At 41.7% G+C, this 25,838-nt stretch overlaps 1 protein-coding gene across 2 annotated transcripts in view; it reads left to right on the plus strand.

The window, feature by feature from the left end:
* Positions 1 to 21,541, plus strand: part of LOC126334640 (golgin-45) — a 53,034-nt gene extending 31,493 nt beyond the window's left edge. For both annotated transcript variants that reach the window (XM_049997081.1, XM_049997080.1), the window contains exons 4-6: positions 10,450 to 10,578; positions 17,329 to 17,545; positions 20,601 to 21,541. In XM_049997081.1, the coding sequence (XP_049853038.1) occupies positions 10,450 to 10,578; positions 17,329 to 17,545; positions 20,601 to 20,765 (511 nt within the window). In that variant the 3' untranslated portion in view covers positions 20,766 to 21,541. The remainder of the gene's footprint in view (positions 1 to 10,449; positions 10,579 to 17,328; positions 17,546 to 20,600) is intronic.
* The last annotated feature ends 4,297 nt before the right edge of the window (positions 21,542 to 25,838 follow it).

Genomic DNA, 25,838 nt, shown 5'->3' on the forward strand with positions numbered 1-25,838 from the left:
ACAATTGCCAACCACTTAGCAGAGCATTTTGCTCAGAGTTCCTCTTCTGCGAATTACCCACTGACCTTCCACTCCATTAAAGAGTGGATGGAATGTCGGAGCCTTTCATTTCACATGCGCCACCCTGAATCCTACAATGTTCCATTCAGTGAGTGGGAATTCAAAAGTGCCCTAGCCGTTTGCCCTGATATGGCTCCCGGGCCAGATCGCATGTACTGTCAGATGCTCAAACACCTCACGGTGGACTGCCAGCGATGCCTCCTAGACCTTTCCAACCATATCTGGGTTGGGGGTGAGTTCCCGTTGCAGTGGCAGGAAAGCACCGTAATCCTCGTTTCAAAACCTGGCAATAACCCACTGGAGGTGGCCAGCTACCGCCCCATTAGCCTCACCAACATTCTTAGCAAGCTGCTCAGATGCATGATGAGCTAGCGGTTGAGTTGAGTACTCGAGTCTTGGGACCTTCTGGCTCTGTCTCAGGGTGGGTTCCGTAAGGGCCGCTGTGCTGCTGCCAATAATCTGGTGAGCCTGGAGTCTGCCATCCGTATGGCCTTTGCCTGCCGTCAGCACCTCGTCACTGTATTTTTTGACATGCGGAAGGCATACGATGCTTCATGGTTGGGGTCTTCAGGGTCCGCTGCTGATTTTCATACGAAATTTTCTGTCGCATCGTACCTTCCGCGTGCAAGTTGGAGCTTCCCATAGTTCAACGGGGTATTACAGGGAACTGTCTTCAGTGTCTGCCTGTTTTTAATTGCAATTAATGGGCTTGCTGCGGCAGTGGAAACGTCTGTCTCAGCATCCTTGTATGGTGACGACTTCTGGCTCTACTATAGCTCCATTGCCATTAGAGCTGCTGAATGTCAGTTGCAGGGAACTATCCGTAAGGCGCTATCTTGGGCTGTAGTGCATGGCTTCCATTTTTTGGCTGCAAAGACCTGCATTATGCTTTTCTGTTGGCGGCACACTGTTCACCCTGCGCTGCAGCTTTTTCTTGATGGTGAACCTCTTGCTGTGGTGGAGACACATTGGTTTTTAGGTGTGGTTTTTCATGCCCGGTTGACTCGGCTCCCTCATATTCGGCAGCTTAAACAGATGTTGGCGGCATCTTAATGCTCTGCTTTGCTTGAACCACACCAGATGGGGAGCTGACCGATCTACTCTCTTACGGCTCTACCAGGCGTTAATTCAGTCATGTCTGGATTATGGGAGCGTGGCATGGTTCAGCATCTCCTTCTGTGTTGCGAGTGCTGGACCCCATCCTTCACAGCGGGATCCGACTTGCCACTGGAGCTTTCCGGACCAGCCCTGTGAACAGCATACTTGTGGAGGCTTGTGTCCCTCCAGTGCAGTTATAGTGCCAATGTTTACTGGCCACTTATGCTACACACGTTTGTAGCTTTCCCAGGCATCCTACTTATCGTCTCCTGTTCCCTCAGTCAGTCGTCCGTCTCCCAGAATGTCGGCCCCGGCCGGGTTGTACGGTTGCGGCCTGCGCCAGAGAGCTTCTCTCCAGGCTTGGGGTTTTCCCTCTTCCACCTCCTTTCCGGACCCCTCTGCGTACACCCCCATGGTGTGTGCCCCGTCCATGCCTTCGGCTGGAATTGGCACAGGGCCCGAAGGACTCAGTCCCTCCTGAGGCCTTCCATTGCTGCTTTCTTTCCATCCTTGCACGTTTCAGGTCTCTGGTGTTGTTTACACTGACGATTTGATGGTTGCTGGTTGTGTCGGTTATGCTCTCACATTAGGGGACCATTACGAACAACACTCATTGCTGGCTGGCTGCAGTGTTTCCACTGCTGAGCTGGTCGCCATCTTTCATGCCCTAGAGTATATCCGCTCCTGCTCAGGTGAGTCCTTCATTATCTGTAGCGACTAGCAGTTTACGAGCTATCGGCCAGTGTTTCCCTCGCTCTCGTCTGGTGATGGCTATCCAGGAGTTCCTCCATACTCTTGCCCGTTGCGGCCGTTCTGTGGTCTTTGTGTGGACCCCAGGCCCTGTTGGGATACCGGGCAATGAACATGTTGACTGCCTGGCCAAACAGGGCACCAGTAAACCACCTCTGGACATCAGGCTCCCAGAGACTGATTTGCAAGCTGTCTTATGCCGCAAAGTTTTTGAACATTGGGACTCTGAATGGCGCAACCTGACCACACCAAACAAACTCCGTCCCATCAAGGAGACGACGAATGTGTGGCGGTCCTCCATGCGAGCCCCTCGAAGGGGCTCAGTTGTCCTTTGTCGGCTCTGCATTGGCTACACATGCTTGACACACAGCCATTTACTGCGCCATGAGGACCCGCCTCTATGTCGCTGCGGGTCAGATTTGACGGTGGTCCACATTTTGTTGGAGTGTCCCCTTTTAGCTGTGCTCAGTCAGGCGTTTGCGCTGCCGGATATGCTCCCTGCCCTTTTAACAGATGACGCTGCTATGGCAGTCTTAGCTTTGCCATTTATTTGGCCAGGGGGCTTTTATCAGTTAATCTAAGTGTTTTTTTTTAAATTGAGTTTGGTCTCTGGCCTACGATTTTTGGCTGAGGTTTGTAGTATGTTTCTGGGTGGTTGGCTTTTCCTTTTTTGTCTCTATGGTCGGCCAACCTCTGTCTCACTCTGTGTGATTATAATTCCTTTTGTCTGGTCTGTGTCTGAGTCTTTCTTGTCCTGTGTCCTCTCTTGTCGTCTCCATTGTGCATTTTCTTCTGTGTGAGTGTTTAAATTTTTTGGAAAAAGGGACCAATGGCCATAGCAGTCTGGTCTCTTCAATGCCACACACCAACCAAACAACATTTCCAAGCTCTATTTCCAGAATACTGTTTGTACCAACACTTTTATTCTTGTTGACAGCCATGGTTTGCCTCATCACTCTTTCCGTAATTCTTGAATGCTATTCTCATTTTGCAACAGTTGTGACACATACAGTTGTAACGATGTCACTTGCTATGTGTGTTCTAGCAGTCATTTAGTGACATCTGTTTGTTGAATTTTCTGTATTCATTCCACCACTTGTGATGTATCTCCCTCCGTAATTATTTCCATGCATGTTGCACATGAACTGTCAACTCAGTATGGATGTCATCGTTCCTGCAGGTTATATCCACTACTTTTACCATGCCTGACAACTGAGCCTGGCTGGCTCATGTGTCGCTTCTGGCAACTCTACTTTGTTGATGATCCCTCAAAGATGACTCTAATATTTTGAAGGTGTCCTATTACCTTTATGCTCCTCCATGAGCACTTCCCACATATGTTGACTCAGTGGTTTGCGCAGTCTGCTCATTAAGAAGTTTTTTGATGTTGTATATGGTCATTCTGTTGGAGGCTGGAGTATCACCTCCTTTCCCATTGCTGCTGCTCTGGCATCAAGCACATTTACTGCCATTGTGAACTTCGTGTGTTTGTAAATGATCTCATTCTAGGTGAAAATTCGTTTGATGATCACGAACAAGAGTTATGGTTATTCTGATATAAAATGTAGTGTCCATACTTTCAATTGTGACTTATTTTTCATTGTACTACCGTTGTCTTCTGATGTGTGCATGCTTGTCACTGGAGTAGTTTGTCTACCTAACTCAAGTTGCTTCTTGGAGGCTTGCTAATTGTATCTTCTTGATCTTCCAAAAGCCTCTGGACTCGCTAATCATGATTGCCTATGCACACTACTTCTTGTTTACCATTAATTTTTGGGATCACCGCTTTAGACTATGCAGCTCTCGTATTAACTTAACTACAGATAAAACTTCAGGTTATCAAACTCTAATAAAGTTGCAAAGACAAGTGCAGTCAAGCATAAAAAATGGAACACTCTCTACATCTACATCTACATCCATACTCCGCAAGCCACCTGACGGTGTGTGGCGGAGGGTACCCTGAGTACCTCTATCGGTTCTCCCTTCTATTCCAGTCTTGTATTGTACGTGGAAAGAAGGATTGTCGGTATGCCTCCGTGTGGGCTCCAATCTCTCTGATTTTATCCTCATGGTCTCTTCGCGAGATATACGTAGGAGGGAGCAATATACTGCTTGACTCTTCGGTGAAGGTATGTTCTCGAAACTTTAACAAAAGCCCGTACCGAGCTACTGAGCGTCTCTCCTGCAGAGTCTTCCACTGGAGTTTATCTATCATCTCCGTAATGCTTTCGCAATTACTAAATGATCCTGTAACGAAGCGCGCTGCTCTCCATTGGATCTTCTCTATCTCTTCTATCAACCCTACCTGGTGCGGATCCCACACTGCTGAGCAGTATTCAAGCATTGGGCGAACAAGCGTACTGTAACCTACTTCCTTTGTTGTCAGATTGCATTTCCTTAGGATTCTTCCAATGAATCTCAGTCTGGCATCTGCTTTACCGACGATCAACTTTATATGATCATTCCATTTTAAATCACTCCTAATGCGTACTCCCAGATAATTTATGGAATTAACTGCTTCCAGTTGCTGACCTGCTATTTTGTAGCTAAATGATAAGGGACCTATCTTTCTATGTATTCGCATCACATTACACTTCTCTACATTGAGATTCAATTGCCATTCCGTGCACCATGCGTCAATTCGCTGCAGATCCTCCTGCATTTCAGTACAATTTTCCATTGTTGCAACCTCTCGATAAACCACAGCATCATCTGCAAAAAGCCTCAGTGAACTTCCGATGTCATCCACCAGGTCATTTATGTATGTTGTGAATAGCAACGGTCCTATGACACTCCCCTGCGGCACACCTGAAATCACTCTTACTTCGGAAGACTTCTCTCCATTGAGAATGACATGCTGCGTTCTGTTATCTAGGAACTCCTCAATCCAATCACACAATTGATCTGATAGTCCGTATGGTCTTACTTTGTTCATTAAACGACTGGGTGAACTTTGTCAAACGCCTTGCGGACGTCAAGAAACACGGCATCTACCTGTGAACCCGTGTCTAAGGCCCTCTGAGTCTCGTGGACGAATAGCGCGAGCTGGGTTTCACACGACCGTCTTTTTCGAAACCCATGCTGATTCCTACAGAGTAGATTTCTAGTCTCCAGAAAAGACATTATACTCGAACATAATACGTGTTCCAAAATTCTACAACTGATCGATGTTAGAGATATAGGTCTATAGTTCTGCACATCTGTTCGACGTCCCTTCTTGAAAACGGGGATGACCTGTGCCCTTTTCCAATCCTTTGGAACGCTTCGCTCTTCTAGAGACCTACGGTACACTGCTGCAAGAAGGGAGGCAAGTTCCTTCGCGTACTCTGTGTAAAATCGAACTGGTATCCCATCAGGACCAGCGGCCTTTCCTCTTTTGAGCGATTTTAATTGTTTCTCTATCCCTCTGTCGTCTACTTCGATGTCTACCATTTTGACAGCTGTGTGACAATCTAGAGAAGGAACTACAGTGCAGTCTTCCTCTGTGAAACAGCTTTGGAAGAAGACATTTAGTATTTCGGCTTTTATTCTGTCATCCTCTGTTTCAGTACCATTTTGGTCACAGAGTGTCTGGACATTTTGTTTTGATCCACCTACCGCTTTGACATAGGACCAAAATTTCTTAGGATTTTCTGCCAAGTCAGTACATAGAACTTTACTTTCGAATTCATTGAAAGCCTCTCGCATAGCCCTCCTCACACTACATTTCGCTTCGCGTAATTTTTGTGTGTCTGCAAGGCTTTGGCTATGTTTATGTTTGCTGTGAAGTTCCCTTTGCTTCCGCAGCAGTTTTCTAACTCGGTTGTTGTACCACGGTGGCTCTTTCCCATCTCTTACGATCTTGCTTGGCACATACTCATCTAACGCATATTGTACCATGGTTTTGAATTTTGTCCACTGATCCTCAACACTATCTGCACTTGAGACAAAACTTTTGTGTTGAGCCGTCAGGTACTCTGTAATCTGCTTTTTGTCACTTTTGCTAAACAGAAAAATCTTCCTACCTTTTTTAATATTTCTATTTACGGCTGAAATCATCAATGCAGTAACCGCTTTATGATCGCTGATTCCCTGTTCTGCATTAACTGATTCAAATAGTTCGGGTCTGTTTGTCACCAGAAGGTCTAATATGTTATCGCCATGAGTTGGTTTTCTGTTTAACTGCTCAAGGTAGTTTTCAGATAAAGCACTTAAAAATATTTCACTGGATTCTTTGTCCCTGCCACACGTTATGAACGTTTGAGTCTCCCAGTCTATATCCGGCAAATTAAAATCTCCACCCAGAACTATAACATGGTGGGGAAATCTACTCGAAATATTTTCCAAATTATTCTTCAGGTGCTGAGCCACAACAGCTGCTGAGCCCGGGGGCCTATAGAGACATCCAATTACCATGTCTGAGCCTGCTTTAACCGTGACCTTCACCCAAATCATTTCACAATTCGAATCTCCGTCAATTTCCTTCGATACTATTGCACTTCTTATCGCTATAAACACGCCTCCCCCTTCACTGTCCAGCCTATCTCTGCGGTATACATTCCAATCAGAGTTTAGTATTTCATTACTGTTTGCGTCTGGTTTCAGCCAACTTTCTGTTCCTAGTACTATATGGGCGTTGTGACCGTTTATTAATGAGAGCAGTTCTGGGACCTTTCTATAGACGCTCCTGCAGTTTACTATTAGCACATTAATATTGTTATTCCTTGTTGCATTTTGCATGCTCTTGCCTTGCCGCGTCTCAGGAGGCGTCTTGTCGGGCCTAGGGAGGGAATTCTCTAACCTAAAAAAACCCCATGTGCATTCCGCATGTACTCCGCTACCCTCGTAGCCGCTTCCGGCGTGTAGTGCACGCCTGACCTATTCAGGGGGACCCTACATTTCTCCACTCGATAGCGGAGGTCAAGAAATTTGCACCCCAGCTCTCCGCAGAATCGTCTGAGCCTCTGGTTTAAGCCTTCCACTCGGCTCCAAACCAGAGGACCGCGATCGGTTCTGGGAACGATACTACAAATAGTTAGCTCCACCAAGAAAACAAAGAATAATCATATTATGGTTTGACATTTGTCATTAAGCAACCACCAATTTCCACTGTATGCTTCCACTACGTTGCTGGTGGTGCTTAAAAAGGAAGACAACAAAAAAGGGAAGGATTAAATCCTAATATCAAAAAGTATACTTCTAATTATAGAAACAAATAGTGAGAAAACAAATTCAGGGGATTACTACAAAATATTTGGTAGATAACTACAAACATATGACCCTCTGATATTAATGTCAAAGGAAAATAATAATAATAATAATAATAATAATAATAATAATAATAATAATAATAATACATTCCAAATTAATGAAAATGATGAAATTGACTCTAACAAACATCAAATCTGAAGTAAAGTTCAGAGAGAAGTATTAGGTTAGGTTAGGAAGTTAAATGGGTTAAGACAAGGAGATTGTTTATTGCTATTACTCTTCCACTGCGGTGTGGAGTACATGTTGCGGGAATGGTACAAGGAAAGTCCTTAAAACATGAGAAATGGAATCAAAAAAGATTAAATAAACTTAAATTGCTTGGAATTCACAAATGGCTTAGTATTACTACCTTACAAAATATAGCACAGAAAGTAGAACTGTAGATATCATTCGAAAAGACTGAAATAATGCTAGCAGACGCCACTAGTAATCAACCACATAACAGGAAAGGAAAAGTAGTGTAACAGTTTAAATATGTAGGAGAAGTTGTAACATACAAGTTGGATGAGAAACTAGCACGCCAAGAAAGAACTAATAAAATGATAAAACACCTAAAATTAACAGTGTGTACATACAATAAAAATGTTTATCTATCAAGACTGAATTAAAACATTACAAGATGATGGCCCAACCAGAGGTGACACATGGAAGTGAAGGTCTTTGAATGGTAACTTAGAGAGTTATAGTAAATTATAGAGAAGCTTTGGATCATGAAGCAGCAAGTAGGATTGATAAAGGAAATCTGGGAGGATATGAAAAAGCTAGGATTAACCCTGGACAGTTTGAAAAACAGAATAAAATATATAAAGAAACTGAATAATATAAAAATAAGATTTAAACCAAAAATAGGCAGATGAAGGAAAAAGAGTATTTAAATATGAGGAGCAACAAAAAAGATCACAAGGTGTGCAAAAGTACTGCACAATTCGGAAAGAAAACTTATTGAAGATAACTAGGAAATGATTGGCTGAAGTGGTCCAATGAAGCTGTAAAATCAGGAGGAGGAGGAGGAGGAGAGGCATAGAAATCTGGAAGTTAACATATTTTACATTTTTTCATGCACTCATCATGTCCTGTATGACAATATGCTGGCGCAACTGCTCACTAAAGCAACAAATACTCATTACATAAAATAAAGTAATTAGAATTATATGTGGAGTTCAGAAATGTACATTTTGCAGGCATCTGTTTTAACAGTTGGAAATATTAACCACAACCTCACAGTACATTTATTTGCTCATGATGTTTGTCACTAATAATGCGTTGCAGTGTGAGAGTAATACAATGCCAGGAGGATAATTGAATTACAATTCCCACTAATGACTCTAATTACAGCAAAGAAAGGAGTGGAGGTACTTGGTTTATTACTTGGAACAATTATTTAAGAACTTTGAGACAGCAGAAATGTTTTAAAATGTAGATTAAAGGTGTTCTTCTTAACTACTACTTCTGTACCTTTGAGGAAATGTTGAATAAAAATAATCTCTCCCTCATAAACTTGTAAATGTCCAAACTTGTAAATGGTCAGCATGTTGCCATATATTGATGTTTGTATCTGTATTATTTATGTATGTGTATGTGTGTACAAGTATATACAAATTGTCTCTGCAATTTTGTGTCCAACACATTTTACATTTATTGTGAATATGGTCTACCGAACATGAAACTAAGTACAAAGGCATTTTCAAACAGTAAAAGTACTATATTTTTATATATTTTTAGAAAAAGTGTGTTTGAAAAAAATTGTGAGGATATTGTTGATACACTTGTGGACTATTTTCCCCCATAATCTCTATCTTGTTCTGTGTATCTTGTGAGCCATTGCACCTGCTCACCCATTAAAAATTTAATTCCACTCTGTGCCTTCAGGGAGGTGAAAAATGATCTGAGTCCGAGTGCCTTATTGGCTACCACTGTGTGAGGACGGGCATTGTTGTGGAGCAAGCACACTCCTCTCGTCAGTATTCCCCTCCTATTGTTTTGAATGTTCCTTTTGAATTTTTTTATTGTTGCACATCAATGGTCTCCCTCTGAGGCAGAAATTCAACCAAAATAATCCATTTTCGGTCCCAAAACAGTGAACCAATAATTTTTTCCCCGAAACTGTGGTTTTGAATTTTTTGACAAATGGGGAATTGGTGTGAAGCCACTGTGACAACTGTTTTTTTGTCTCAGGCTTGTAATGAGGCACCTACTTTTCATCTCCAGTCACAATAGAGCTCCGTAGATCTTCACCATCCAATTAAATTTGCACAAGAAACTCACAGGCATTACTGACCTGATTTTTCTTGTATTGCCCTGACAGCTGTTTCGGGACTCATCGTGGACACCATTTTAGGTATCTCAGCATTACTGTGAGTGTCTCATATAAGAAATTTCTGGAGACTTACGGAAACATCTCAGAAATACCATCCACTATCATTCAGCGGCCTTCACGAACAGTTTCCTCCATTTCTTTGCACCAAATCGTCAGTCAGAAAGGAAGATCTTCCACTCCTCTGTTCGTTATGAACATTTATTTGCCTTCACTAAACTCCCCACAACACTTAAACACACACCTTTAACATAAACCACACTGATTTGAGAAAAAATTGAAATAGGTGTTATTCCTTCCCTGAGTAAGAAGTGGGGCACAACACATGGCGGAATTTCTTGCCGAAATCTTTCAACAACCAGACATTACAATGTGAGCTTACAGACTACCGTATTCCTGTGATGTTTGCTCAAGTCAGGGGACCCTCTGCCACTCAGCACTACCAACCCTTAAAAAAACACACACACATGCTCACACACAGCCTGTTATGGTCAGAATACACTTACTTTCTGAACATGCCTTGTATCTATCAAGCTGCTAAATTGGCATACAGGAGTTGTTTTGTGGCAGTTCAACGTGATACATAAGGAAGGCTAACCAAAACTTTTAATGTTTCACAGAGGCACTGCCACAGTCTATCCCAAATGCCAAGGTGGGGTGGAATGCTGGGGAGTGTGACTGCAAGCTACTCAAGTACATTGTCTAATTCAATAACTTATGAATGAAAGTTCATTGTTTAAAAATCTGTAATCAAAGTGACAAGTTACTAAATTTAAGACATTTTTAATTTTCTCTGTCCAAAAATCTCTACTGTGGAGATTATTCTTGCTGTGTTTGGGATTGTGCAATGTAATATGAAGTGCAAGCTGTTTTGGAATGCATGGAGTACTTGTAGGTTCTAAGTCTATATTCATTAAGGAGTACTATCTCTGTGTTACTTTAAGAATGTGTTTTAACTGGGGTAATCTTTTTGAAAGTCTTATGGTAGAGGAATTGGCAAGATGGAAAGCAGCCTTGTGTCAAAAAGCAACAGAACTTCAGGAGGGCCTCAAACGAATGTTAGAAGAGAGACCAACAGTGAGGGATTCTCTTCTTAGAGCATACACGTAAGTTGTATGGTTATTTATTACCTCACTAATTTTTAAATTGTATTGATTAATGATAACAGCTCGAAATACTCTTACTATTAAATTAATGGTGCTGTTCATGAATGTGACAGATTATTCTGCAGGTTGCCAGCACAACTACATTATGCAGTTACCAACAGAGTGAGGGGTGCAGGTACACGTCCTGTAGGTTCTTCACAATTTACTTTGGGACAATACCGGCATTTTATCCTACCACTAGGATGATCTGCGGAGATTCTGTACCCACATGACTTGTACCTCATCTGCCAGATGCCTGTAATTGGCCATCTTCTCAGCTACAACTGAGAATTTTTTGACTGTAGTGAACATGTTGGTGTAGTCTGTATTCCAGAGACTGATGCAGCTCTCCATGCTACTCTATCCTGTGCAAGCCTCATCATGTCTGAATAACTACTGCAACTGACATCCTCTTGAATGTGCTTTCTGTTTTCATCTGTTGGTGTCCCTCCTTAATTTTGATTCCCCACACTTCCATCCAATACTAAGATAGTGATCCCTTGATGATGTCTCTGAATGTGTCCTATCAACCAACTCCTTCTTTTGGTCGACTTGTGCATCAAATTTATTTTTTGCTTAATTCTGTTCAGTACCTCATATTAGTTATGCGATCTACCCATCTAATCTTCAGCATTCTGCTGTAGCATCACACATCAAAAGCTTCTATTCTCTTTTTATCTGAACTGTTATTCGTAATGAACCTACACACTCTTAAATGTGGGCTGAGGGATTGTACCTGAACACCTTTCATTGGCAGTCAGCAGCCTTTTATCTCCAGATGTGCAACCCACTCCTTTCCAAAGCCCATTATGTCAGAGATATTTTGGTTTTTCTGTCTGAGTGTCACCATATGTCATCAGCAAGTAGTTACTTTCCATGTCGCTTGCTGTGGAAAGCACACACAGATATGAGAGTAAATGCCCCTTAAAACTGATAGTTATATTGTTTGAAAGTACTTTAAACTTGCTTCCTGCATTTATCCAATATGTTACTCTGTCCTTTTTTAATACACTCTGAGATAAAAAACTTAACACATCACAAACAAATTAGCTGAATGGGATGTAAATTGGTAGATGTGATGTACATACACTGACAAACAGATGACTTCAATTTCAGAAAAATTGGATGATTTATTCAGGAGAAAGAACTTCACAAGTTTAACAAGTCCACCTCTCTCCCACATGCAAGCAGTTATTCAGCTTGGCATTGATTGAGTTGTTGGTGCCAAATTCTGTCCAATTGGCACATTAAATCATCAAAATCCTGAGATGGTTAGAGGGTTCTGCCCATAATGCTCCAAACATCCTCAATTGGGGAGAGATCTTGCGACCTTACTGCAAGCTAGCAGGCAAACAGTAGAAACTCTCGCCATGTGCAGGCGGGCAACACTATTGTGCTGAAGTGTAAGCCCAGGTGGGCTTGCTGTGCAAGGCAACGAAGTAGGGTATAGAATATCATTGATGTACCACTTTGCTGCAAGGGTGCTGCGGGTGACAACCAAAGGGGTCCTGCTGTGAAGTACAATGGCAACCAAAACCATCACTCCTGTTTGTTGGACTGTATGGTGGACAACAGTCAGGTTGCTATCCCACCACAGTCTGGGGCATCTCCAGGCATGTCTTCACTGGTCATCGGGGCTCAGTTCAAAGCGGGGCTCGTAACTGAAGACAATTCTGTTCCAGTCAATGAGATTCTATGCTGAAGAAGAGGTGACCCAGATTGTCACTTGCCATACTGCCTGACAACTAGGACTCTGGGCAGCTGTTTCTTTTCATAGCAGGACCCCTTTAGTTATCATCTGCAACACCCTTTCAGCACAGCAGTTTGTCAGCGATATTCTGTGCCCGTTTTGTTGCCCTTCATGGCAAGCCATCCTGGGCTTACATTTCAGCAAGATAATGCCCACAAATACATGGTGAGAGTGTCTACTGCTTTGCCAAACCCTACGTTGGCCAGCAAAGTTGCTGGATCTCTCCCCAGTTGAGAACGTTTGGAGTAATAAGAATTATTACTAAATTAAGTTTCCATTGATGTATGATAATAGCTGCTTCAGGACTTGTGTGACTTCCTTTACATATTCTTTAGTTTTTTCTACTGGTTATTATGGGTATGATTTGCAAATATGCATCGCTGTAATGTTCATCATTAACTTGCAGTCCTCTTGTCCAAAATGTAAAACAAAGGCATGTTTGCAATGAGAACTGGAACTTTTCTACCACTACATATAATATGTATATAAAACACATACGTCCCTTTTATGAAAAGGTAAGTTGCTACTCACCATATAGTGGAGATGCAGAGTCACAGATAGGCACAACAAAAGACTCGCACAATTAAACTTTTGGCCAAAAAGGCCTTTATCAAAAATAGATCTCTCTCTCTCTCTCTCTCTCTCTCTCTCTCTCTCTCTCTCTCTCTCTCTCTCTCTCTCTCTCCCCCCCCCCCCTTAATCTCTCTCTCTCTCTCTCTCTCTCTCTCTCTCTCTCTCACACACACACACACACACACACACATAACTACAGTCTCTGGCAGCTGTAGCTACACTGCGAGCAGCAGTGTGGATGGTGGGAGTGGCAGGTGGGAGGAGGAGACTGTGGTGGGGAGGGGGAGGGATAGTAGAGTAGGGGTTGGGGACAGTGAAGTGCTGCTGGGTAGTGTGCAGGGATGAGGTGAAGAGAGGATAGGGCAGCTAGATGCAGTTTGGAAGTTTAGGCCGAGGGCAGGCAACCTTACATCCACAGACAGAACTGCAGATCACCATTTAAAATCTGATCCTGGCCTTATAATTCGACCTGTGGACAAAGGAGCCACCACTGTTGTTTTGAACTGCAAGGATTACTTGGCAGAAGAACACCGGTTGTGAGATACATCCACCTTCAAACCTTGCCACAGTTACCCCATTCCAGAAATCCAGGAGGATCTCCAGTCACTCCTGAAATCCTTAGACCCATCCCAGAACCTCTCCCAGAGTCCATCTCTCTGCTCACTCCTACCATTCCCCACACTCCTACCCTCTACATGCTTCCTAAAGTCCATAAACCCAATGACCCAGGACACCCCATTGTGGCGTGTTACAGTACCCTCACTGGGAGAATCTCTGCTCTCGTAGACCAATACCTTCAACCTATTACCCAGAACCTATTCTTCTATATAAAAGATATCAACCATTTTCTCCACTGACTCCACAGTTCCTGTTGCTTTACCGCACAGTGCCCTGCTCATCACTATTGATTCGACCTCCCATTACACTAACATCCATAATGCCCATGGCATTTGCGGTATTGAACACTACCTTTCCCCATGTCCAACTGATTCCAAACCAACAGCCTTCTTCCTAGCTGCTGTGACCAACTATATCCTTACACATAATTACTTCTCCTTTGAAAGTATTACCTACACTCCTGGAAATTGAAATAAGAACACCGTGAATTCATTGTCCCAGGAAGGGGAAACTTTATTGACACATTCCTGGGGTCAGATACATCACATGATCACACTGACAGAACCACAGGCACATAGACACAGGCAACAGAGCATGCACAATGTCGGCACTAGTACAGTGTATATCCACCTTTCGCATCAATGCAGGCTGCTATTCTCCCATGGAGACGATAGCAGAGATGCTGGATGTAGTCCTGTGAAACGGCTTGCCATGCCATTTCCACCTGGCGCCTCAGTTGGACCAGCGTTCGTGCTGGACGTGCAGACCGCGTGAGACGATGCTTCATTCAGTCCCAAACATGCTCAATGGGGGACAGATCCGGAGATCTTGCTGGCCAGGGTAGTTGACTTACACCTTCTAGAGCACGTTGGGTGGCACGGGATACATGCGGACGTGCATTGTCCTGTTGGAACAGCAAGTTCCCTTGTCGGTCTAGGAATGGTAGAACGATGGGTTCGATGACGGTTTGGATGTACCGCGCACTATTCAATGTCCCCTCGACGATCGCCAGAGGTGTACGGCCAGTGTAGGAGATCGCTCCCCACACCATGATGCCGGGTGTTGGCCCTGTGTGCCTCGGTCGTATGCAGTCCTGATTGTGGCGCTCACCTGCACGGCGCCAAACACGCATACGACCATCATTGGTACCAAGGCAGAAGCGACTCTCATCGCTGAAGACGACACATCTCCGTTCGTCCCTCCATTCACGCCTGTTGCGACACCACTGGAGGCGGGCTGCACGATGTTGGGGCGTCAGCGGAAGACGGCCAAACGGTGTGCGGGCCCGTAGCCCAGCTTCATGGAGACGGTTGCGAATGGTCCTCGCCGATACCCCAGGAGCAACAGTGTCCCTAATTTGCTGGGAAGTGGCGGTGCGGTCCCCTACGGCACTGCGTAGGATCCTACGGCATCGATGTTCTGTGGAGACCTCGCGCCCCACGTGTTGAGCAATTCGGCGGTACGTCCACCCGGCCTCCCGCATGCCCACTATACGCCCTCGCTCAAAGTCCGTCAACTGCACATACGGTTCACGTCCACGCTGTCGCGGCATGCTACCAGTGTTAAAGACTGCGATGGAGCTCCGTATGCCACGGCAAACTGGCTGACACTGACGGCGGCGGTGCACAAATGCTGCGTAGCTAGCGCCATTCGACGGCCAACACCGCGGTTCCTGGTGTGTCCACTGTGCCGTGTGTGTGATCATTGCTTGTACAGCCCTCTCGCAGTGTCCAGAGCAAGTATGGTGGGTCTGACACACTGGTGTCAATGTGTTCTTTTTTCCATTTCCAGGAGTGTACAAACATATCTGGGGCAGAGCTATGGGCACCCACATGGTGCCATCCTATGCCAAGGTATTCATGGGCCATCCAGAGGAATCCTTCCTAAACACCCAGAATCCTAAACCCCTTATCTGTTTCAGATTTATTGATGACGTCTTTGCAATTTAGATTGAGTGTGAGGACACTCTACCCACATTCCTCCAGAACCTGAACAACTTCTTCCCCATTTGCTTCACATGGTTCTACTCAGCCCAACTAGCCATCTTCCTTGATGTCGACCTCCACCTCAAAGATGGCTACATCAGTACTTCTGTCCATATCAAACCTACTAACTACCAGCGATACCTCTACTTCGACAGCTGCAGTCCACTCCATACCAAGAAGTCCCTTCCATACAGCCTAGCCACCCACGGTTGTCGCATATGCAGTGATGAATGGTCTCTTTCGAAATATATCAAGGGTTTCACTGAAGCCTTCACAAATCGTAATTATCCTCTCAACCTTGTACAAAAATATTTCTCCCATGCCTTATGTTTATAGTTTCTCACCACCTCCTAAACTCTCGCCGTCCAGCCACAGAGGAGCATTCCCATCATAACTCAGTACCACCTAGGTCTGGAGCAGCTGAATTACATTCTCCGCCAGGGTTTTGACTACCTTTTGTCATGCCCTGAAATGAGAAATGTCTTGTCCAGTATCCTTCCCCCCCCTCCCCCCCTCCCCTTCCCACAGAGGTAGTCTACCATCCACTGAACCTACACAATATCCTTGTCCATTCCTACAAGACCCCTGCTCCCAACCCCTTACCTCATGGCTCATATCCCAGTAATAGACCTAGAGGCAAGGCCTGTCCCATACATCCTCCCACCACCATCTACTCCAGTCCGGTCACAAACATCACCTATCTAATAAAAGGCTGGGCTACCTGTGAAACCAGTCACGTGATCTACAAGATAAGCTGCAACCCATGTGCTGCATTCTATGTGGGTATGACAACCGCTGTCTGTCCGCATGAATGGCAACTGAAAAACTGTAGCCAAGAGTGGACCACCTAGTTGCTGAGCAGGCTGCCCAGCACGACAACCTTCATGTCAATAACTGCTTCACAGCCTGTTCTATATGGATCCTTCCCACCAACACCAGCTTTTCTGAATTGCACAGGTGGGAACTCTCCATGCAATATGTCCTATGTTCCTGTAACCCTCCTGGCCTCAACCTTCATTAGCCATTGTTCTCATCCATCCAGCCCGTTACTTGTTCCCATTCCAGTGCTATACTGTGTAGCACTGGAATGGGAACAGGTAAGGGGCTGGATGCATGAGAACAACTGCTAGTGAAGGTTTTTACTTCTCTCCTTTCCCACCCCCACCCCCACCCCCACCCCCTTCCCCCACTTCTCCCCTACCCTCCATCTAACCTATTGACTGCACCTAGCTGTCCTACCCTCTCTCCACTTCATCTTTGCGTGCTCTGCAGGAGCACTTCATTGTCCCCCCACTCCTACTCTATTATCCCTCCCCATCCCCATTCCAGGCTTGTCTTTACCCTCACCCAGTTGCTGCTCCCATCATGCACTGCTGCTGTTGCTCGCAGTGTAACTTCAGCTGCTGGAGACTGCAGTCATGTGCGTGACAGTTGTGTGTGTGTGTGTGTTTTTTCTATTTTTGACAAAGGCCTTGTTGGCTGAAGTTTAATTGTGAGAGTCTTTTGTTGTGCCTATTTGTGACTCAGCATATCTGCTATACAGTGAGTAGCAGCTTTCCTTTTCATAATATTGTTACATTCCATCCTGGATTTTTCGTTGTTTGAAATATGTTTGTTTGTCAGTTATTGAATGGTATACATTATGTCACTAGTTTGTTGCCAAAGTTTGTCCTAGACAGATAAATTTTGGGGCATAAAAATTAAGATAAAACAAGTACACATAGAACTTCCACTCTCTCTGTGCGTGTGACTTTCTACAGATTCTCATTGTTTCTATTTTTGTAGAAGATTAGCTGTACTTCGGAAAAACTTTGACCATCCTGCCAACCGCACTGAATATCTATCTTCGACAAATATTCTGGACTTATCTGTCGCAGTTGACAGACTCAGTGAAGTGCTTCTTCAACAGTTTTTGGGCAGTTGTCCAGATCAGAGGAAAATTTATGAGCCAGACTTCACGGGGTTGGAGACTCGCACTCAAGCTGAACGCAGTGCTGAAAATGTAAGAATAATTTTGTTTCTATTTATATCTGCAATCCTTTGTTTTTGTGTTTTGGAGAGGAATTTTATCAACTAATTTTTCTCATATTGTCCTTAGAGTTTACATCTTGGCTGAAATTAGAATGTTGTACAGAACGCTTATTTTTACTACAAGCACTGCTTGCACCACGATCAGATCACCACATGCAAAATTAGTCAACTCTTTTTTTTCTCTTCTTAAAAGGAAAATTCAGTGGTTAGTTCTTCCTCATCTAGCTGGGCAGTTTAAATTTTGTCTGAAAGGTCAATGAAAGAACATTCTGTTGAATGAAATTTAATGTAGCAGTCATTAACCATGCAGAAATATGGTTTTGAATTCAGCCAAGATGCATGTTTTGAATGTTCGCATTATGAGCTCTTAATTATTTTTTAGTAACAGGTATTGACAAATTAGTCATCTTAAAGATAATAGAGAATGCTTTTTGTATTTTTAAAAGACTAAAATGGATTGCTGTGTGGATGACTACTATCACCTTTGAAATAACACTGCTAACTACACCATGGACTTATTTTAACTGAAACACAAACATTTCCACTGTCTGTGATAGGTAGATTTCCAGGGGAATGCTTTTTGATAGGTAGATTTCCAGCAGAATGAATTTAATCTGTTTCACACTTAGGTAACTCATTTATTTTTGAAACATGATGGACCATCACTCTTTGCTTTTCACTTATTTTTCTGAGTAGGGAGAATCCAGGGTCATTTTGTAAATGATCTACAGACAGTATCGCTATCCATCAGCCAGCGATAAGTCTACTCCATAATTTACAAATGAAGTTGATAACTGAAAGGACTATTAAATAATAATGGAAAATTTTGGTTTGCTTCTCAAAATGTCCAAAAATCTCACATTTATGATCAAATATCAAATTTCCAGCTCATATTACATAATTTACAAATGATGTGGTAGGTTATCACATTTGTCGTCTTGACACTGGTGTATCTAGACACTCCAAATATCACCACTCCTGTAAGATTGACATAATATAACATCTACATCCTTCAATCTTCTTCATTTCTTGTAGCGTGACTTTATCACAACCTATCCCTGTGAAAGGCTTATATCATCCTAAGCACAAGAATAAAAATATATTTTACTGTCAGTAAAAGAAAAATTATTCAGAATTCTATCAGCAGACAGAGGTACAAACAAAAGTCAAATACAGTTTTGTTCATAAGTGTAATTTCATTCATTTGATAAAAGATTGATAAGCATTAACGGAAACAATGTTACTTAGGAATTAACTTTCAAAGTTAATGAGAACTGCTAGACAAGGGAGTGGCTGCTGGACAATTTGACTGTTATATCTGCAATGAAACTCTTGGAAGATCCTGATTTTTTGTCATAGATAGTTTGAAGTTTAAAAGTGGCAGATGGGCAGTAAACGAGCGAAAATTAAGAGAAGGTAACATTGAAAAATAAGCTCGGATAAAATAAGAATTTTCCTAATTTTGCAAGTGTTCCACACCCCATTTGGCAGTTTTTTCCTCCCTCTGTCTTCCGTACTTGATGAGAATTTTTTTCTACCTTTATTTTACTATTGTTTGTTTTGATAGTTGTTGTAGGGAGCAGTTCTACAGCCACTAGATTAATAGATTACTGGAGCCAAAAATCATTTCAACACACTATATTTCTTAGAGTTTATGAACAACTTGTGGATAGAAAATTACTGTTGACAGGCAATCAAGAAACTGAAGGTTCCTAACAGGGTACTCAGTGGTGCCAGAATAAACTGTTCTTATAGCGAAATATTAGTCAAATGATAAGAATCGTATTGTACTTTTAGATATATCAAGATGAATTTTAAATTATACTCCTACATCTACAACATTAAAGCCCAAGCCACAGTACAATACCTGGTGTAGGGTACTTTATAGCATTGCCAGTCATCCCTTTCCCATTCCAGTTGCAATGGAGCAAGGGAAAATTATTTCCTGTATTTCCTGTATGTCTTGGTAAAGTCTCTATTCTGTTTTAGCTTTTTCTTTCAGTTTTTAATTGAGGTGTACATCAGAAGCTGTAGAATTATTTCACAGTTTGTCGCAAATGTTGATTATTGAAACTTGTTCAACAGCATTTCACAAAATGAATGTTTTCTTCCTTCCCTGGCATTCTTCAAAGATAGCTTTCAAAGCTTGCAGAGAAATTCCATCTCTCTACATATCAGCTTGACCAACATAACAAATCAAGCTGAATGCCTCTGAATTGTTTTGATGTCTTACTTTAATCTTTTATCCTTCATAGTTGGGATCCCAAACACTTCAACAGTGCTCTAGGATGAGTCCTTCTGTACACAATCTCTTTTACAGGTGTGCTTAACGTTACCAGAAATTCGCCGATAAACTGAAATTGGCCTTCTCTATAACTGTGTTGCTTAGGTCCTTGTTCAATTTCTGTCCCCTAATCTGAACTTGTGCTCTGTCTCAAATGACTTCGACATCAGTGTAATGTTAAACCCTTATTATTCCTTCCTACCTTCCTTCCCTCTCTTCATGTCACTTTTAACATTGTTGTTGTTGTGGTCTTCAGATCAAAGAATGGTTTGAAGTAGCTTTCTACACTAATCTAAGCAAGCAACTTCATCTATGAACAACTACTGCAACCTATACCCGTAGGAATCTGTTTGCTGTTTTCATGCTTAGGTCTCCTTTGACAATTCGACAATCCCCCCTCCACACACACACACACACACACACACACACACACACACACACACACACACACACAAAATATGCATTTCACAACACGCCATTACAAATTTGATCTATGTGACAGATTCAAGGGGCATTCAGGGAATAGTGTATTTGAACATAATTTTAATTGCTTATGTCAGTTACTGATATTAATATACTTCATCACTCCTTTCCGTCATGCATATTTCTCTAATAATCATTTCTTTTTACTTGTTTGATGGTGTTGTAATACTTTACATTGCCTTTGTTTATTTGCTGTCTTAATAGGTTATGGGCTGTTAGTTATAGAATAAAATACCAATGAATATTTTGTTTTTAATAGCTGTTGCTGAATCCAAATCCGCTCTTGCTGTCTGGACACCCAGATGCTGCTTGTAGTGCTGTCATGGGTGCTGCAGTTGCTGTGGGAGGACACTTGTTAATGGGCCCAAACACTGTTGTGCCTGGAAGTTGTTCTCACTGCAGTGGTGAGACTAAGTTTGTGTGACCTGCACCCATCTTGGGTAGCAGAGGCATGAATATAACATTGTGTCATTCTTTTAGTATGACATATAAGAACTAGGAATTTCATGAAATGTCAGAGTTCAAAACCTGTTGTGTGTCCTGTCATATTCACTTTTTCTTCCTTGTTAATATCTTGCAAAATAAAAAAGTGAAATGTATTTGTCATATGCTAACTGAGGAAAATAAGACATGCAAGTGAAAAAGTATATTATTCTCAATGTTGCTGAAACAGAAATTGGATTTTGGTACATCAGTAAAATAGCACTTTTAGCATAACATTACGTTAACTGGCTTTGCTCTTCAACCAAACCCAGGAGTATGTTAAAAGATGGAAAAAGTCACAAGGTAAAACAGATAGAAACACAAACAACTTGTGACATCTGAATTGCTTTAGAGCAAAGGGAATCTTTTTCAAGACTTTACAGGAAGAAGGAGAAGCTGTACATAATTAGTAGTTGGTGGTGATTTAATGATAAAAGGTATATAAATTATGTAGAATATCACATTGAGGACCAGAGAGAGAAAAATATTTTTTTAATATTTTTGTCTATCATGTACAGTGTATAAAAGTATATCAATCAGGAATGCTGCAAATTGCTGTGCATATAGGCACAACAAAAGACTGTCAAACAAAGCTTTTGGCCTGTTGAGTAGCAACTGTCCTTTTCATAATATTGTCTTTGTATGATATTGTAATATTTATGGAAATTACAAGATGTAGATGATAAAAATGAATAAAAGCAATACTGTTTAAGGAAATGCTTTATGCTCAGTAAATGTTTACTATAAACATTACATGAAATTTCCAAACATCTACTGCAACAAAATTAAAATACAAAAAGAATTTAGATCAGTGGTGATGAATTGATGAGCGGCATGGGGTTCAGATGATCTTTCAAAGAACAATAGGTCAATGGCAGCATCTTTCATGAAGCAAGAAGAGCAAAAGGTAGGTAAAATATATTTAAGGGAAGTTACTGAAAAGTAAGAGGCATTAGCTAGAAAAAGTAGATGACAGCAGCAACTTCAGGTGGGGGCCATGTGACGCTTATATGTGTGCCAATTACTTTCCAGTTAAAGCTGCTGCAAACACAGGTATACAATAAAAGCAAATAGCGATATATAAAAAAAGTAAATCTCTTTAAGGATTCAATAAAAACATTTAAAGGTATTTCTGTGTTAAAAGTGTATCATGAACATGGGCTCTTCAATGGGAAAAAAACGTTTTTCACATGTAATTAATTGAAACAGCAGTTAGGGTATTTTGAATGGAAAGATCTTACAAGAGGAAATCAGTGTTTTTTGGGGTAGAAACAACAACGAAGCTGTGTACCAAAAAGTGGAAGTGCACATGAAAGCTAGACAGATTGTAACAAGTGGTTGAGGGAGGTGGGATTCAAGTGAAGTTACTTTCTATGGTCCATGACATAAGAGTGGAGCATCAGTTTTCCATTAATATATATTTTTTTCAATAGATTATTGTTTCCATTGTTCAGCCAAGTTAATGACTTCTGTAATAATGTTTCTTCAGTTTGGCTTTTCATATCTTTGCATTTATTTTGTAGAATCCCCAGAAATTTACATTTGATTCCAGGAGTTTAGTACAATGTTGCTAGCTCCTGGATGTTGATGTTGGTCACATTGTTGTTCTATTATTTGTGAGTAATATTTTGTGAAATTTCATGATTCTATAACAAAATGTGTTTATCAAAAAATGCATTTTTTAATTTAATGATTTGGTAATGAAACAAATGGTACAATTGGACAACCACAGTATTCCTACAGTTGTATAATATGATTATGTGCCTCATGTATATTTAAACCTACAATAGATTAAAAACAAAGATTCCAAGACTTACCAAGCGGGAAAGCGCCGGTGGATAGGCACAATAAATAAAACACACAAACACATACACAGAATTTCTAGCTTTCGCAGCCGACGGTTGCTTCTTCAGGAAAGAGGGAAGGAGAGGGAAAGACAAAAGGATGTGGGTTTTAAGGGAGAGGGTAAGGAGTCATTCCAATCCCGGGAGCGGAAAGACTTACCTTAGGGGGAAAAAAGGACAGGTGTACAATCGCACACACACACATCCATCCGCACATACACAGACGCAAGCATACAAATGTCTGCTTGTCGCTCACACACACATCCATCCGCACATACACAGATGCAAGCATACAAATGTCTGCTTGTGTCTGTGTATGTGCGGATGGATATGTGTGTGTGTGCGAGTGTACACCTGTCCTTTTTTCCCCCTAAGGTAAGTCTTTCCGCTCCCGGGATTGGAATGACTCCTTACCCTCTGCCTTAAAACCCACATCCTTTCGTCTTTCCCTTTCCTTCCCTCTTTCCTGAAGAAGCAACCGTCGGCTGCGAAAGCTAGAAATTCTGTGTGTGTGTTTGTGTGTTTTATTTATTGTGCCTATCTACCGGCGCTTTCCCGCTTGGCAAGTCTTGGAATCTTTGTTTTTAATATATTTTTTCCATGTGGAAGTTTCTTTCTATTGTATTCAAACCTACAATAGAATATATATAGCGTGCTGGTAGTGGGGGGGGGGGGGGGAGGGGGGAGGGAGGGGAGAAGGAAAATAGCCCTCTCAGTTTGTGTGGCATCTCTCTCACATTCTTGAACTGAAATAGCTTTCTATACACTGAAGCAACAAAAAACTTACGGGGAAGCTACTTAGTGATGTCATCGACAACTGCCAATATTTTGACAGGAACAGTGCCTTGAAAATGGCAGGATGTGCTTTTGTCAAAACATCAGCGGTTGTCGATGACGTTACATGGCTGCATTTCTGTAAGTTTTTTGAACATTGCATGTACCGGGAGAAACTGAGATTTCCCATTGGAGGAAAACTTTCTAATGTATGCAACTTCCTGCCACACACAAAATGGTTCAAAACTGCTCTTATCAAGCTCATAAGTGACATACTGTGGTAAGCTCTTAACAGTGGATCTCTTCCTTTACAACAACACTGCCAGGAGTTGTGGGAGCCCAAGATAGTGAACCTAATAGCTGTTAACCTGATGTTTCAATACTTGCCACTGATTTTTGTAGTGATATGTTAATAGATCACCAAAGAAGTCAGCAAAACATTTTTAGAAATAAGACGGATGGTACCAGTAATTTATAAAATGAGCTTGAAGTTGGAATATAAAAAACTGGATTCAAAGCATACTAAGACAACACTGCATAATAAATGAATGTACAAAATTTATTAAGTTTCTAAATGCTCCTTACCATTCTCACACAGATTAACAGTGAATATAAATATGATTGTTGAATGAGCAGCATGTTATTATAGAGAGTGAGTCACTAACTATTGACACGTAGAATAACTCCAGAAGTATGATAGTAGCTGAAAAGTTTGTGGGACAGATGTTGCATGGGACAACGGGAGCCATAATATGATGATGATTTTTTGTTGATAGGTGGGCTTGCATCAGAGATGATCAACTGTGTTTTTTTAAATTTTTCTATTGATAAGAGTGATTAATGTATACTAATTATTTACAAAATCAAACTTCTGCACTGTCTAAACAAGTTGATTTTTTTAAAGAAAAGAAAATTGTTGCTACCATATTAGTTTGCTTGCAAATAAATATTATTCCAAGTTACTAGTAAATATTCACAAAACTGACTGGAACGATCATGGAATTTTTCCAAGCTACTTACTTTCTGATAGCGGCTATCGAGACGAATCCAATAATGTGTAACAGTAAGGTCTTTGAAGGTCAACAAAGGTTACAAAAGTGGCATGAACGTCCACTTACAGAAGGTGTTTGAAGTGATGACCATTGGTATCAATGCAGTGCTGCACTCTTCTTATCAATGGAGTTAGTGGTATTCCTTATTACTTCAGCACTTATTGAAGCAGATGCTCTGAAAATTCTCTCTTGTATATCGTGCAAATAGTAAATATTTGCCAAATACGATGTATCCATTTGATGTGCCATTGACATGTGAACACCATTTGACGTTTTCGCAATACTACACTAATAGGAATGGTAAGACTAGTATTGTCAGATCATGCAAATGTGAATGATGTATTCCTTCGAAGAACAAGTCAATATGCTTCTCATGTACGGAGAATGCCAATGAAGTTCAGTGAGAGCTAGAGACTTACATGCTGAAAGATATCCTCAATGTACTCGCACTACACATCATACATTTAAATTTGTGTATGATAAATTGAGAATAACTGGATCTTTAACACATCGGAAACATATTTGGCAAGGGAAAGTTAGTAGCGAGGAAATGGAAATTGGTACTCTTGCCACTGTTGTTAGAGATACTTGGGTTAGTTCGTGTCAAATCGCAAATGAATCTGGCATGAGCCAAAGTAGTGTTGTTCGTCTTCTGCATCACCATAAATATCATCCTTACCATATCAGTCTCCACCAAGAATTAACTGGTACATATTGTATATGTGGCATTGAATTCTGCCGATGGGCTCAACTTCAGATTCAGAGGGATGACACATTCATTAATTTGATTTTATTTACTGACAAGCCATGGAAATGTTAATTTGCATAACATGTATAATTGGGCAAATGAAAATCTATGTTGGCTGTGGCAAGTTGCACACCAGAAACTGTGGTCGGTGAATGTATGGTGTGGGGTTCTATAGAACAGAATTATAGACCCCTATTTCACTGAAGGAAATCTTAATGGTAGGAAGTACACCACATTTGTGCAAGAAACATTAGGTCTGTTTTTGGAAGAAATACCTTTATAAACAAGGAACAGAATGTGGTATCAACATGATGGACGTCCGGCACATTTTTCGCTGATGGCTAGAAATGAGTTGCAGAGACGATTCCCAAATTGTTGGATTGGATGCGGATGAGATGTGTCATGGGTAGCTCATTTGCGTGAGTTGATGCCTCTGGATTTTTATAAAGACGTTCCAACTACACCTGAAGATATGCGAGAGAGAATTATCAGAACATGTTCTTCGATAAGTGCCGAAGTGATCAGGAATACTACTCAATCCATGATAAGAAGATTGCAGCACTGCATTGATATCAATGGTCATCACTTCGAACACC

This window comes from Schistocerca gregaria, chromosome 2 (genome assembly GCF_023897955.1).
Source record: "Schistocerca gregaria isolate iqSchGreg1 chromosome 2, iqSchGreg1.2, whole genome shotgun sequence".
Taxonomy (NCBI): domain Eukaryota; kingdom Metazoa; phylum Arthropoda; class Insecta; order Orthoptera; family Acrididae; genus Schistocerca; species Schistocerca gregaria.